The 16741-nt window shown below is 36.5% G+C and overlaps 1 protein-coding gene across 1 annotated transcript; it reads right to left on the reverse strand.

Annotated features, from left to right (window-relative positions):
- Nucleotides 1–14370: 14370 nt before the first annotated feature.
- Nucleotides 14371–16539, reverse strand: ADAM29 (ADAM metallopeptidase domain 29). The gene has a single exon (XM_060013617.1). The coding sequence runs from the start codon at nt 16537–16539 to the stop codon at nt 14371–14373; it is 2169 nt and encodes a 722-aa protein (XP_059869600.1).
- Between the last annotated feature and the right edge of the window lie 202 nt (nt 16540–16741).

The following is a 16741-nucleotide window of genomic DNA, read 5'->3' on the forward strand; positions in this document are numbered from 1 at the left end:
TGACTCACGGACCTAGCCGCTCCACGGCATGTGGGATCTTCCCGGACCGGGGCATGAACCTGTGTCCCCTGCATCAGCAGGCGGACTCTCAACTACTGTGCCACCAGGGAAGCCCTCACCTGTTACTTCTTTAAATAATCTTTCTGCCCCCTTCTCCCTCCCTTCTCCTTGCATACTAATGTTACCCTTCCTAATAGAGTTGGATTGTTCTCATAGAATTTCTTCATGTTTTTTGGATCTTAATTCTCTCTCCTCTACTACCTGTATAATTTCTAGATTTCTATCTTTTAGATCGCTAATTCTCTCTTCCATATGGTATGCAATATTTCCATTGTTTTCTAGTGCATTCTTCATCTCAGTTATTGAATTCTTCAGCTCCCAAATTTCTGTTTGGTTCTCTTTTAGAATTTCAATCTCTTTAGTAAAGTATTACTTCTGCTTACTAATATTCTCCTTGAACAGCCTTTCTGAGTTTTCTTGTAGCGCTTTGATTTTTTTCATGACAGCTATTTTGAATTCTCTCTCAGATCGCAATATTCCATGAGTTTAAATTTGGTTCCTGGAGAACTGTCATATTTGAAGTAGTGAACAGTGCTCTTCTTAAATATATCTGTTTTTTTAAACTTGATTATACTGACTCAACAGATTAGTAATTGGATGCCTTTTTTTGTTTTCCGGTAGGTGGTGCTATAGCACAAGCTTTTATTTTCTCATACCTGCGCTGCCTGTGGTTATATTTTAGAATTGGCATCTTTTACCCTCTACCACCTTTGTCAGATGTGTTGCCTGGCGCCCTCCTTGCTGCTTGTGATACCAGATCATTGGTGCCTCGCTGCTGCTGGTGTCACAGGTGTCACTGCCTGGGGCACCAAGCTGGTGGGTGTTTTCCACCTTGTCTGGGGTCTCCTGGGTCACAGACTCTGCCACTGCAAGGGGAGGAAGAGAAGGAGGGGGAGCCAGTATTGCAGGTGTCTCAGCCGTGAGCAGGGTTGTCAGGTTCACAGGCTCTGCCACTGTAAGCAGGAGGGGGTGGAGTCATGGGCACCTCCACAACTGGAGGGACAAAGTTGGCAGGCTCCACTGCCACTGCTGTCAAGTTCCCCATGGCTACAGGTACCACTTTGGCTGTGAGGTCAGTGTGGTGCCTCCCCTGAAGCTGCCCAGCTCTCTGGGATTGCAGGTTCAGCCACCGTTGCTGGGGGTCTTGGATTACAAGCACTACCTCCATTGTTCTATGGTCCCACCTCCTCTGTGTGGTCCAGTTCACCCACCTTTAGATATATGATGTGCAGGATTTTCTCATGACCTGGTGTGTTGGGCACAGGTACTTTGGTTGAGTTATGGATGTTTTACTGGTTGTAGATAGAAGGGGTGAGACAATGGGAACATCTCATGCCACCAAGATACTGACATCAGTCCTGTATTTTATTCATTTTGATGCGATTGTAAGTGGGATTGTTTTCTTAATTCCTCTTTCTGTTAGTTCATTATCAGTGTATAGAAATGCAACAGATTTCTCTCTCTTAATTTCGTATTCTTCAAATTTACTGAGTTCATTTATTAGTTCTAATAGTTTTTTGGTGGAGTCTTTACGGTTTCCTGTGTATAGTATCACACAGGAATCTATTGAGATGATCATATGATTTTTAACCTTCGTTTTGTTAATCTGGTATATCACAATGATTGATTTGCAGATATTGAACCATACTTACATCCCTGGAATAAATCCCACTTTAACCTTGGTGTATGATTCTTTTAGTGTATTGCTGAATTTTGTTTGCTAATATTGGGATGAGTAATTTTGCATCAATGTCATCAAAAATACTGGATATATATATATAGAGAGATATATATATATAGTATTGTCTTTGGTTTTGGTATCAGGATAATGCTGGCCTTGTAGAATGAGTTTGAAAATTTTTCTTTCTCTTCAGTTTTACGGAATAGTTTGGGGCGTATAGGTATTAACACTTCTTAAAATGTTTGTAGAATTCACCTGTGAAGTTATCTGGTCCTAGCTGTTTGTTGGGATTGTTTTGATTACTGATTCATTTTCATTACTAGTAATTGGTCTCTTCAGATTTTGTATTTCTTCCTGATTCAGTTTTGGAATTTGTATGTTTCTAGAAATTTATCCATTTCTTTTAGGTTTTCCAATTTGTTGGTGTATAATTTTTTGCAGCAGTCTCTTATGATTTTTTATGTTTCTGTTGTATCAGTTATAACTTCTCTTCATTTCTGATTTTACTATTTGAGCCTTTTCTCTTTTTTCCTTCATGAGTCTGGCTAGAGATTTGTCAGTTTTTAAAATCTTTTCAGATAAACAAAGAACCAGCTCTTAGTTTCATTAATATTTTCTATTGTTTTCTTTTAGTATCTATTTCTTTTATTTTTTTTCTGATCCTTATTGTTTCCTTCCTTCTACTAACTTTGGGCTTGGTTTTTGTTTTTCTAATTCCTTTAAGTGTAGATTGTTTACTTGCGATTTTTCTTATTTTTTGAGGTAGGTCTGTATCGCTATAAACTTTCCTCTTAGAAATGCTTTTGCTGTGTTTCATAGGTTTTGGCAGGTTGGGTTTCCATTTTCATTTGTCTCAAGGTGGTTTTTATTTGGGTGCCCTGGGTGGGGTGGGAGCCACTTTGGAGGGGACCCAGTCTCTGGCAAGGTTGCCTGCTAGGTATGAAAGGTAAGAGCTGCTTTGGAGAGGCACTTGACAGGTCTAGGCTGTCTGCTGTGTGTGCAAAGCAAGAATTTCTTTGAAGGCGGTGCCTGTTCCAGCTGTGGCCACCCACCGGATGTGGTGGGGCAGGAGCCACTTTGGCCACCCACTGGATGTGTCGGGGGGGGGGGGCAGCTGCTTTGGAGAGGTGCTGGTCAGGATGGGCAAGTCTGCAGGAGAACACCAGGGTGGGGTGAGCAGTGCTAGCAGGGTAGATGATGTATGTCAAAAATGGTGCCCACCAGTGCCAGGACATAATAGCTGTTTCTTGATCTCATGTTGAAGTTCCTGAATATTCCTAACAAGACACCCTTGTCTGCTGACCACACTCTGTTTCTCTCTCCCTCCCCCTCCTTCTCCCTCTCCCTCTTTCTCTTTACTTACTAGGTAGTATTTATTGAGTACTTACAATATGCCAGACAGTATCCCTACTTCACAAGGCTCTTGTGATAATTAGATATAGCTGTTATAGAGTGCCTGGTGCATAGTAAGTACTCAAAAATGACATTAATATTATTGATTTCTAAAATTTACTTTGCTTCTGAGGGGACCTGGATTCAGCTGGGCCGTACATGGTGGATTGGACTCTCTTTTTGGCCAAGAGTTGATGCTGCCTAATGTTAGCTCTTAGCAGGTCTGACAGATATGTCCCAGGAACCACAATTATTCTTAGAAACAAGAGTAAATATAACCAGTTCTTCCCATTTCTTGGCTCAGCAAACACCATTTTTGTGTAATAATAACCCTGCATGAGGACTAGAGCAATCCCCAAGAAATTTGACTCCTTAGGTTGAGAGTCAAAGTATCCACACAGGCAAAATCTCCTAAAGGACTGGATCAGTCTTTGTTGGTCAATATTCACACAAATATCTTGTCTCTCTTCTGTGAAATCAGGAACCAGGGAAGGTATTTCTGGTGGCTTGAACTTGGTCCCTGTGACCACACTCTATTTCTATATGATGTCATCAAGACCTATGACAGGACTTTCACCCGTCTGATCTTTCACTTAATCTCTGGGGTCATTTTGGCTGACTACCTCACATATCCTTTTAAATATTTGTTAGATTAAAAAAAAAGACCCTAATGTAGAAAAATAAAAATGTCTATCAAAAGATGAATGGATAAACAAAATGTGGAGTATACATAAAACAGAAAATTATTCAGACTTTAAAAGGAATAAAATTCTGACACATGCTACAACATGGTGAAACCTTGAAGATATTACACTAAGTGAAATAGTTGCCCTTGCCTGAGGAGACAGATCCAAAAAATATTTCTAAAACCAATGTCAAAGAGTGTACTGCCTATGTTTCCTTCTAGAAGTTTTATGATTTCAGTTCTTACATTTAAGTCTTTAATCCATTTTGAGTTTATTTTTATATATGGTGTGATTCTTTTACCAGTTTGATTCTTTTGCATGTAGCTTCCTGGTCTTCCCAACACCATTTATTGAAGAGGCTGTCTTTCCCCCATTGCATATTCTTGCCTCCTTTGTCATAGATTAATTGCCTATATAAGCGTGGATTCATTTCTGGGCTGTCTATTCTTTTTCATTGATCTATGTATCTGTTTTTGTGCCAGTACTGTACTGTTTTGATTATTGTAATTTTGTAGTATAGTTTAAAATCATGGGGTGTGATATCTCCAGTTTTGTTCTTATTTTTAAGATGGTTTTTGCTATTTGGGATCTTTTGTGTTTTCATACAAATTTTAGAATTAGATGTTGTAGTCACGTGAAAAATTCTGTTGGCATTTTGATAGGGATTACATTGAATCTGTAGATTGTCTTGGGGAGTATCATCATTTTAACAATATTAATTCTTCCAATCCATGAGAACAGTATAGCTTTCCAACTGTTTCTGCCATCTTTAATTTCTTTTCTCACTCTCTTATAGTTTTCAAAGTACAGTTACTTTTACCTACTTAGATTTATTCTTAGGTATTTTGTTTTTTATATGATTGCAAATGGAATTGTTTTCTTAATTTCTCCTTCTGATAGTTTGTTGTTAGTGATTGCTGTGGCTAGGACTTCCAATACTATGTTGAATGAAAATGGTGAGAGTATCCTTGTCTTGTTCGTGATCTTAGAGGAAATAATTTCAGCTTTTCACTGTTGATTATAATTTATGTGGGCTTGTCATATATGGGTTTTATTATGTTGAGGTATGTTCACTCTATACCCACTTGGGGAGAGGTTTTTTTTTTTATCATAAATGGATGTTGAATTTGTCAAAAGATTTTTCTGCATTTATTGTGATGATCATGTGATTTTTATTCTTCAATTTGTTAATGTTGGTGTATCACATTGATTTATTTGCAAATATCAAACCATTCTTGCATCCTTGGGTTAGATCCCACTTGATCATGGTGTATGATCCTTTTAATGTGTTGTTAAATTTTGTTTACTAATATTTTGTTGAGGAATTTTGCATCTATGTTCTTCAGTGATATTGGCCTGTAATTTTCTTTATTTGTGATATCTTTGTCTGGTTTTGGTAACAGGATGATGATGGTCTTGTAGAATGAGTTTGGAAGTGTTCCTTCCTTTGGTATTTTTTTGGAATAGTTTGAGAAGAATAAGTGTTAATTGTTTTAAAATGTTTTATAGAATTCTGTGAAGCCATCTGGTCCTGGGCTTTTGTTTGTTGGGTGTTTTTTTTTTTATTACTGATTCAATTTCATTACTGGTAAATGGTCGGTTCATATTTTCTATTCCTGCTTCAGTTAGGAGATTGTACATATCTAAGAATTTGTCCATTTCTTCTAGGTTGTCCATTTTATTGGCATATAATTGTTTGTAGTAATCTTTTCTGATTCTTTGTATTTCTGTTGTTTTGGTTGTTAACTTCTCCTTTTTCATTTCTGATCTTATTGATTTGGGTTTTCTCTCTTTTTTTTCTTGATGAGTCTGGCTAAAAGTTTATAAATTTTGTTTATTTTTTCAAAGAACTGGCTTGTAGTTTCATTGATCTTTTCTATTGTTTCTTAGTCTCTATTTCATTTATTTCTGCTCTGGTCTTTTTTATTTCTTGCCTTCTACTAACTTTGGATTTTGTTTTTTCTTCTTTTTCTAGTTTCTTTATGTGTAAGGTTAGGTTTTTAATTTGAGATTTTTCTTGTTTCCTGGGGCAGGCTTGTATCACTATAAATTTCCATCTTTGAACTGTTTTTGCTGCATTCCATAGATTTTGGAACATTATGGTTTTGTTTTCATTTGTCCCAGGTATTTTTTTATTTCCTCTTTGATTTCTTCAGTGACTCACTAGTTGCTTAGTAGCATATTGTTTATCCTCCACACGTTTGTGCTTTTTGCAGTTTTTTTTTCTTATAGCTGATTTTTAGTCTCATAGCATTGTGGTCAGAAAAGAGGCTTGATATGATTTCAGTCTTCTTAATTTTTTTTTTTTTTTTTTTTTTTTTTTTTTGCAGTACGCGGGCCTCTCACTGTTGTGGCCTCTCCCGTTGCGGAGCACAGGCTCCGGACGCGCAGGCTCAGTGGCCATGGCTCACGGGCCCAGCTGCTCTGTGGCATGTGGGATCTTCCCGGACCAGGGCACGAACCCGTGTCCTCTGCATTGGCAGGTGGACTCTCAACTGCTGTGCCACCAGGGAAGCCCAGTCTTCTTAAATTTAATGAAACTCTTTTGTGGCCTAAAATGTGATCTGTCCTGGAGAATGTCCCATGTGTACTTGAAAAGAATGTGTATTCTGCTGCTTTTCAATGGAATGTTCTATATATATCAACTCTATCTGATCTAATGTGTCATTTAAGACAAGTGTTTTCTTATTTTCTGTCTGTAAGATCTTCCATTGATATAAGTGGGATGTTAAAATCCCTATGACTATGTTACTGACAACTTTTCCCTTTATGTCTGTTAATATTTTCTGTATGTATTTACGTGCTCCTATGTTGGGTGCATATATATGTACAATCATATCTTCTTGGATTGATCTCTTTATTTTTTAATGTCCTTTTTTGTCTCTTGGTACAGACTTTGTTTTAAAGTCTATTTTGTATATATAAGTGTTGCTACCCTGGCCTTTTTTTTTACTTACATTTTCATGGAATACCTTGTTCCATGCTTTCACTTTCAGTCTGTGTGTGTCCTTAGGTCTGAATTGAGTCTCTTGTAGGCAGCATATATATGGGTCTTGTTTTTTAATCCATTTAGCCAATTTGTCTTTTGATTGGACCATTTTGTCCCTTTATATTTAAAGTAATTATTAATAGTTATGTACTTATTGCCATTTTGTTAATTATTTTCGGGTTGTTTCTGTAGTTCTCTCTGTTCCTCTTTTCTTTTCTTCTCTTCTACCATGAGCTTATGACTTTCTTTCGTGTTATGTCTGTATTCCTTTCTGTTTATTTTTTGTGTATCTGTTACAGATTTTTGGTTTGTGGTTACCTTGAGATTCATATATAATAACCTATTTATATAACAGGCTATTTTAAGTTGTGGGTTGCTTAAGTTGTATCACATTCTAAAAGCACTATGTTTTTACTCAGCCTTTCATGTTTTATGTTGATGTTATAGATGATTTTACTACTTTTTCTGTTAAACCTTTTTACTAGCTTTATAAGTGGTTGATCTGTTATTTTACTGTGTGTTTGCTTTCACCAATGAGATTTTTCTTTTCATAATATTTATATTTCAAATTGTCTTTTTTTTCTGCTTAGAGAAGTCCCTTTAACATTTTTCATAAAGCCAGTTTTGTGGTACTGAACTCTCTTAGCTTTTGCTTGACTGTAAAACTTTTGATCTCCCCTTCAAATCTGAATTATAGCCTTGCTGCATAGTCTTTGTTTTAGGGTTTTTTCTTTTATTACATTAAATATATTATGCCATTCCTTTGTGGCCTACAGAGTCAGCTGATAGCCTGATGGGAGTTCCCTTGTATATAACTTGTTGCTATTCCTTTCTGCTTTTAATGTTCTTTCCTTTAATGTTTGCCATTTTAATTGCAATGTGTCTTGGTGTGGTCTTCTCTTGGTTGATCTTATTTGGGACTCAGTGCTTCCTGATCCTGCCTATCTATTTTCTTTCCCAGGTTAGGAGAGTTTTCAGTTATTATGTTTTCAAATATGTTCTAATTTAAACTAAATAAAACTCTAATTAAAGCTGTAGCCCAACACCATCTCAACTCAAGTTGTGAAGGATTGTGAATGCTCAGTTCCTCGCTTAACTTTCCATTGCCGTATTTGAGTTCACTGGTACTTAACACAACTCCTGACCTCTTGCAAAGGACTAAACTCTGTGATCTTGTCAAAGTTTGAATTGGGGGGGGGGGTCAGTGTTTAAATTAGAAGGTGATGGGCTATAGTTTAGAACATTTTGGTTTGCCCTTGGATTCAACTTCAGCAGGGCCCAGGAATCCAAGCACCATGAGAAAGATCAAGATTTAATTACATTCTTTCTACTTACCGAAGTATTTCCTCTACTACTGCTTTCTTAGCAATCTTAGGAGTGGAATGTAGGCCTAAGTCATTTATTTTTATGATTAGAATCCTTGCAGACCCAAGTCTTTCCCACCAGCTTATACTGTTGGCAAAGTTTCAGCTGGTTTCTTTTTTATTTAAATTGAGATATAACTGATATATAATACATTAGTTTTAGGTGTATAACAATGATTTGATATATTTATATATTGTGAAATGTTATGTTTGATACTAATGTAAATGAAATGAATTTTCAATTTCATTTTTACCTGCTTGTTACTGGTAGTTAGATAATGAGCATGGAATACTGACCATGTAATCAGCAACCTTGCTCTATTAACTTAGTTATTCTGTTAATTTATATTTTCTAGGTATAGTATAATGCCACTTGTGAATAATAGCAGTTTTATTTCTTCCATCTTTATTCTTATACCATTTTATTTCTAATTTTATTCAGTCTAGCACATCTAGTAACATGTTCATAAGAAGTAGTGACAGGGTGCCATTTTTGTCTCTTCATCAATATCCTTAGAAAGTCTCATACAGCTCACCATTATGTATGATATTTCCTGTGGGGCATTTTATTTTCTAGATATACTTGATTATATTAAGAAAATCCCCCTCTCTTCCATGTAGACCAAGCAATTTTATTAATAAATGTAGACTTTGGTGAAATAATTTTTGTGTTTATTGAGATATGATTTTCTCAGGTACTCTGTTAATGTGAATTATAGAGATTGCTCTTCTGATAATTTAGAAATACCTAAAATATAAACCATTTGATCATGAGGATGCATTATTGTCTACAAAACATGCCGAAATTTATTTTCTTTACAAACATTTTAAGAATATTGTTGACCTGAAACAAATATACTGCCAGTTTTTTCTCTAGCTAAATTGGGTTTATTTGGGATCAGCAAAGAATTGCAGCTCAGAGTCTGCAACCATGGCAAGCCATGTGCAAGCTCCCACACACAGGGAAGGAGAACTCTTTTGTAGATAGGAAAAGGAAGTTGGGTGGGCCATACTAAACAAAGAGTCCATGGTGTTTCATTAGCTAAGTTGCTGCCAAGAAAGAAGAAGGACCTTTCTTCTTCCTGTTGAGTTCTGCTATCATTCAGGGTGTGAGAACTCTTCCTTCTGGTCTCACAACTCTATTTAATTGAGGTTATTGTTTATTTATTTTTTACAATATCTACTTTCATAAAAGAAATAGATAGGAAAATTTGGGGGGTGTAATGCCCTTGTCAGGTTTGAGAATTAAGTTACCCCAAGTCTCGTAGAGTTTTGAGCTATTCCTTTTCTTAAATTCATGACATATAAAGTTAAATCAGTGCATCTTCAGTCTTCTTTTTTTTAACATAGGTATATGAGACTATACATTTTCCTTAAAACACTCCTTTAGTTGACTACTATGTAATATACATATATTGTAGTTATTTGTGTTTCAATTCAAATTATTTCTTAATTTCTGTTTTGATTTCTCCTTGACATATATATTATTTAGAAATATATATTTTATTTCCAGTTGTGATATTGTGATTTATAATAAGACATATATATTTGAGCTTTAACCTTGTTCCTGTCACAGAGCTACTAAAAGCCTTGGAATTTTTAAAGTGATGAGAGCAATAAAGTTGTCCTTTGTTCCATTAATGAGGTGACTTTTCGAAACCACCTAGGGAAGGATGCTGGTTGCCAGTGGAGCAAACCATGTGATTAGAGGGTAGGAATTTTCATCCTCCCTTGCCCCCTACCTCCATGGAGGGAAGAGGGACTGGAAATTGAGTTCAGTCACCAATGGCTAATAATTTAATGAATCATGTCTAAGTAATGAAGCCTTCATAAAACACCAAAAGGGTGAAGTTTGAAGAGCTTCTGGGTTGGTGAACACGTAGAGATGCAGGGAGAGAGATACACATGAAGAGGGCATGGAAGCTCTGCACCTTTCCCACGTATCTTGCCCTGTGCATTTCTTCCATCTGGCTGTTCCTGAGTCATATCCTTTTATAATAAGCTGGTAATTTAGTAAGTAAAATGTTTATCCGAGTTCTGTGGGCTGTTCTGACAAATTAACTGAACCTAAGTAGGGGGTCATTGGAACCTCTAACCTATAGCTTGTTGGTCAGAAGCACAGGTGACAACCTGGACTTGTGATTGGTATCTGAAAGAGGGGAGAGCAGTCATGTTGGGCTGAGCCCTTAACCTCTGGGATCTGACACTGTCTGCAGGTAGTATTAGAATTGAGTTGAATTGTAGAACACCCAGCTGGTATAGGAGAATTTCTTGGAGGTGTAAGGAACCCCCCAAACACACATTGAAATTGGGTGCAGAATCTTAGTTGGTGTCAGATGTGGGATCAGAGTCAGAACTGTACCAGGCAATTGGAGTTTTTCTAGTTATATTTAATGCTATTGACTTCCAGCTTAATTATATAAGGCCTAGAGAAAATATACTCTTTTTAATTAAAACCGTGTGAAATTTGTTGGGGCTTTCTCTTTGGCTCATCATAAGGTAGACTTTGGTAGTAGTCCATACGCAGATGAACCAAGTGAATTTATCCACTTTTGGGTTTATCCCTTCTCTTTGTATACCTATTATATCAAGTTTGTTAATTATGTATTGAAAGTCTCCTGATCCTGCAGGATTTATTTTCTACTCTTTCTGTTACTACTGAGAGAAGTGGGCTAAAAGTATCCCTACTGGTAATTGTAGATTTGTCTATTTCTATATTTTCTCCTCTGTATTTGAAGTTCTATTAGTGGATGCATACACATTTAAGATTGTCATATCTTCTAGTGATTTGCCTTTTATCATTACAAAATATTCCTTATTTATAGTAATGCTTTGTGCCTTAAAGTCTTTGTCATCAGATATTAAAAAGATTACACTAACTTAATTTGGTTAATATGTGCATGAAAATTCTTTTACGTTTTTACACTCTCCACGTCTTTATTTTTAAATTGTTTCTAATAAACAATGGCATAATGCTAGACTTTATACTTTATTCACTTGAAATATGTCAGCCTTCTACTTAATGTAATCCATTTTACATAGATCTTATATCTACCAGGTTTTTTTTATTTTCACATCTGCGTTATGCTTGTTTCTCCTCAGTTGCCTATACTTGTAGAAACAAATATAATTTATTATGCCTTTTGTTCCTTCAGTACATTTCTTATATGTATGTAGTCTTATTATTTTAATGATTACCCTAGATTTGCAACATGCATCTGCAACATCATATAGTATAATCCACATCATTAATTTACCTCTTCCCAATATTGCTAGAAGTTTAGACCTTTTATCTCTATTTACATACCTCCCAGCTTTTGTGACAAATATATATTTGCATTTTGTTCTGCATATATTTACAGTCCATAAGATACTACTAGTATCCTTGTACAGTTAATTTTAATTAGTTTACCCACATATTTACTGCTTCTTGTGTACTTCACACCCACCTGCACATTCATGTTTCTTTCTGGTATCATGTTTCTCCTGACTGAAAAAGAAATGATATTTCTTTGAGTGCTGGCCTGCTGGCAATGATTTGTTTGCCAAAGGAAAGTTTTGTTCTCCATTATTGAATGTTATCTTCACAAAATAAAGAATTCTAGTTTGGCAACTACAATTTATTGAGTAAATGTGTTATTTCAGTGTCTTCTGCATTCAATTACTGAAGTCAACCATCTATTTTTATTGTCATTTCTTTTAAGATATGGATATTTTATCTCTGGCTGCTCTTAAGATTTCTGTGTCTCTGGTTTTCAACAGTTTTACTATGATATGGTTAGGTGTGTATTTCCATGTGCTTATTCTGCTTGAAATTCATTGATTTTCTTAAAGCAGTGGCATAATATGTTTCCATACTTAGGGGAAATTCTCAGCCATTATGTTTTTTATTACTTCTATTGAATTCTCTTCTTCCTCAAATGATACTCTATTTGAATGATTTCAGATTTATTGATGTGTTTCACATATCACTTCTCTATTTTAATGCTTTTTTCTATGTCAGTCGTTGACTTTTTTAAAATTAACTTTTCTTATAGTTAACTAATTTAGCTAATTATACAATGCAGTCAATAATTCAAACTGTTTACTGATTTTCTGAATTTAATAAGTTCGCATAGATGCCAATTTTCTGGTGAAATGAATCTACCTTCTTTCACATGGTCTATTCATTTTTCTTCCAGTTTCTCTAAAATACTAGCCATAGGGAATTTTTGTTCATTATCATCTTTTCCACTCTTTGGATCTTTTAGCTGGCTTCTATCTTTTCTTTCACTATCTTTGTTGTTGTTTTCCCTTTATTATTGGCCATAATTTCTTCCTTTTGATATATGTGATAATGCTTTATTGTATGCTAGATGTTCTATATAAGGAACCATAGGAGTTACCTTCAACTTGAGAAGTTTCTATCTTTCCTCTGTTTGGAAGTTAGGCTGAGTGACTGATGACTTTAATTCAATAAGGAATTGAGTTTGGTCAGAGATAGTGTAGTTTTAGTGAGACACATATACTTTACTGGACTTTATACTGGGAGCCCATAAGCCTCTATTTCTCAGCGCTGAAAGCAATGGGTGACTATGTTCTGATACTCAAATCTTCAAAACCAAGTTCTCTAGCTTATATTCCAAGCTCCTTGAAAATCAGCCAGATGTTTTAAAGAGAAGGCATTATATGTCCTTGAGGCAAACTCCTTTCCACTAGGTCTTTGCTTCCTAACTACAATAGATTGCAGATATCTTTGTCTTTAAAGACTTTAACCTATTTCCCAGCAAATGGATCTAAACTTAGCAAAAGTGGTGTGGGAAAAACTCATTTTGAATTTGATGCCCTTAAGTGCCTAATTTATCAATCTAGTCTATTCTGCACACTAAGAGTTTTTCAGGTTTCTCTTTCTTCAACAGAGGAATTCTAACTGGGTAGGCCAAGCTTGATCATTAATTTATATTCAAAACCATCATGTTACAGGGGACAAAGATTTTTGTTCCAGGGGAAAAAGTACTGATAATTTAAATTGTTTTCCCTTCCTTGTAATTTTTAAGTCTTCTAATCTTCGTTTTCTCCACAGTTCTATGATACTTTTAAAATAAAATTTTAAGAAATGTTCTTGGCATTGTATAGCTGTCATTTTCAGAAAAATTGCTTGTCTGCATAGACCTAACTAAAATTGAAAGTATCTTTTTTACCCTATTTTATAACCAAAGAAACCCAGAAATTTAGAGACAACTATTATTATCATTCTGTACTTTTTAAAATTTTGTTGGAAACTTGCAGTAAATGTAAGTAATTTTCCCAAGATGGTTAAGGGCAGTGGTAAAGAAAAACTCAATCAAACAAAGAAAAAAAATTGATATTTCGTCACTCCCAATGAATGGTACTTAATGAATAAGTACTTCATTATACCAAGATGAGTACTGTAACAGAATTCAGTCAGAAAAAAAAAAATCAGTGATTTTAGGGGGATGGAATTAAATATAAGGCATTGGGTAACCAGCTACTAAAGAACACAGCAAGTTAAGGGAGGCATTGTGCTAGTAACTGGTTAATAACCATAAAATACTAATTGCAAGAAGGTGATTTCATTCATGGAGCTGAAGAGCAAAGGGAAGAAGTAGGGTTACTTGAATCTGGAGAACTGTAAGGCTGGCCCCATGAATCTCAAAAATGAGACTCAAAACTCTCACAGCAGGTACTGCTAAGCTGGTGCAGAGGATCTGAGACATTGGTAGAGAGATCAAAGACCTGGGGCTCAGACCCAGACAGCTATGCTGGTATCTTTTAGACTGACAATGAGGTTGGTCTGGATTGAATTTTTTTTTAAAAGGATATTGAAACTAAGTATAACTGCCAGTGTAAAATTTGTTATTAAGATTGACATACAGGAAGCAGATCTCCCAGATTCCCAAATCCCCTTGCATTCACCCTACTGCAGATCTCTGTAGAAAGAGGGCTGATACAGCAGCAGTGTGGTTCCTATAATGCAGAGCACAAAATGGGAAGGGGCTTTGACACTGAAAAGCAGTAACTTAAAAACTGGTACACCACCCAGGTACCATGCCTTTTTCTAGAAAATATAAAGAAATACATTTCAGGAAAAATAAAATTTCTAATTGTTTAAAATAAAGAAGAATAAGTAGAAACATTATAGGAGTTACCTTTTTTAATGCATATCTATTCAGATACATTTTTGGGTACTAATTGTTTTTATTTCCTATGTCGAGTCTGAGTCTTTTGCTTGGGTTTTTCTTCCTTTTTTTCCTTACGTTTTTTCCTCATACAGAGCAATAGAAGACAGCATAATAGAATTAACAACAAAATAAGACATGTTAGGGCCAGGTAAATCTTCTTTATCCTCTCTCTCTTAGGGGGTGGGCCACTGTCAACACTACCTCCATTGCCTTGTTTTAGGCAGTTGGGAGGGTCCCACTTATAGTTGCAATGGCAGTGATGTTTATTGTTGCAGATCCCCCTCATGTTACAGAACTTAGGTGAACAATTACTATCCAAGCGAGAGAGATGGACACACTTCCTTCCGATGCAGACATGTTCTGGGCCACACTCTGTGCCGTCTTTCACATCACCAATATCAGGTATGGTCATCCCTATGTGGTAGTCTGTACCCCAGCAGGTGGCATTGTTGAAGCGAGTCCCATGCACAGTAGAATGCTCTGTCAGAAGGGGAATTTCTGCCACGTTATCGCACTGAATTCTCCCACATAAGCTGTCCAACATACTGCATTTTAGATATGTAGGGCCTTTGACTCCACAGTTACCAAAACGGTCACCTTGAGTGTTTACTTGTTTGTAGCAACTGTCGTTTGCATTTTTTGCCTTTTGGCCGAAAATCTGCCTACACTGTGCGTTGCGGTCATTACATCTCTTTTCATAGCAGTAGGCGTTGTCATTACAGGGAATTCCATCCTCTACGTATACATCGTCTGGGCACATATGGGATGATCCATTGCACCACTCTGGAAGATCACATTCATTGACCTCCTTTCTACATATTTCTCCTGATGGTAAGAACTTGCAGTCCTTGCAACAAAGCCCAAAAGCACAAGTAGACCCAAAACTCAGACTGCAGTTTGTCAGACAACAGGCGTCTTTTAAACAATCCTGAAAAGATCCACAGTCACACTCTTCTCCTTCTTCAACAACACCATTTCCACAGCGCTTCCTTGAAAACATGTCCTTTGTGGATACAGTGTACTGCAAACATTTTGCCTGCTGTACAGAATATCCCCAAAAATAAGAATAACTACAATTGCTAAATTGGGCTATTGGTGGGTTGTCATGACGCATTATACATTTATAATAACCTGCAGAACACACACACAATACATTATCATGAGACATACCCAAATTATGACCTATATGATGAGCTACTGCAATTCCAAGAATGGCCAAGGTTTTGTTTGCAAAAGTAACAACTGCACAACTAAAGTGTGACCTACACATTCCTGCAACATAGCCTAAACCAGTTAATCCTCTCAAGGTCTTATTTATAAAAAGATGTACAGTATCATGTGCCATGCGGGCATCAATGGTATTAGCCTTCCAATTGCAAAAATCTCCCAGAGACCTCCTTGTAGCATCCACTTCAACTTGGTTTCTTTTAGTCCAGATCTCCATACCAAACAATAACACCTTCATACCCATTACCTGATAAATGGAATCCACTATATTTACAATAAGAAATAGATCCTCCTGCAACTTTGAGACATTCCTTTTATAATGATTATATAGAGTATTGTCCACCACCAGTGCAATTTCAACAAAGAATGAATGGATCCACCAGCCATCATAATGACTTTGTTTCAGAATAGAATTATCAGTCTCTTGAAACTCAAATTGGTGTACAGTTTCCTCTTGCATAAAATCAGATTTCATGTTTGGGAATTGGGTCTCCTCACTGTCCATTTTATATACCAGGTGTTCAAATTTTGTAGAGAAAATCATGGGCTTAATTTCATAAACAACATCGTTTATCTGTAATAATCCTCGAAAGCCACCAGAACAGGTACTGAGGGCAACAAGGGATTCTGGGTCCCCCTCCACATAACCATGGTAGTAGCAGTCATTCTGGACAAAAGGCTGGTCCTTCAGGAGAGCGCCCTGGTCTGAGTAGGTGAACACTGGGAGGTGTCTGGACAGCAAATGCTTCTTGATATTCATGTGGAAAACGTGTCTCTGGCCCCCAAAATGCAGGCTGTAAGAGAGCCGGCCTGGAGGCTTCATGCTTCTGCCAGTGTGTGTTACCTTCAAGGGAATCACCACTTCTGGAGGACTGTGATATTGGGGGTGTTCAGCCCGGATGTGTCCTGAAAAAGACAGAAACACCCCAAGCCAGTGTAGCAAGAGTATGATCCTCATGTACAACAGGGCTTTAATCACAGTCATTATGAAGCTACCATTATTGGTCCAGAGAAGAAGGCAGGCAGGGTTGGGAGTCACAGATGGTCTGGCTCCTTATTCTGAGCTGCTTAGTGTACAGAGCTTATCATTAAGTATCTGTCTTCTGGCAGAGTTGAACCATTAGAGCATAAGCCCTACAAGTAAAACAGAATATAACATA

This window comes from Delphinus delphis, chromosome 6, assembly GCF_949987515.2.
Source record: "Delphinus delphis chromosome 6, mDelDel1.2, whole genome shotgun sequence".
Classification (NCBI taxonomy): Eukaryota; Metazoa; Chordata; class Mammalia; order Artiodactyla; family Delphinidae; genus Delphinus; species Delphinus delphis.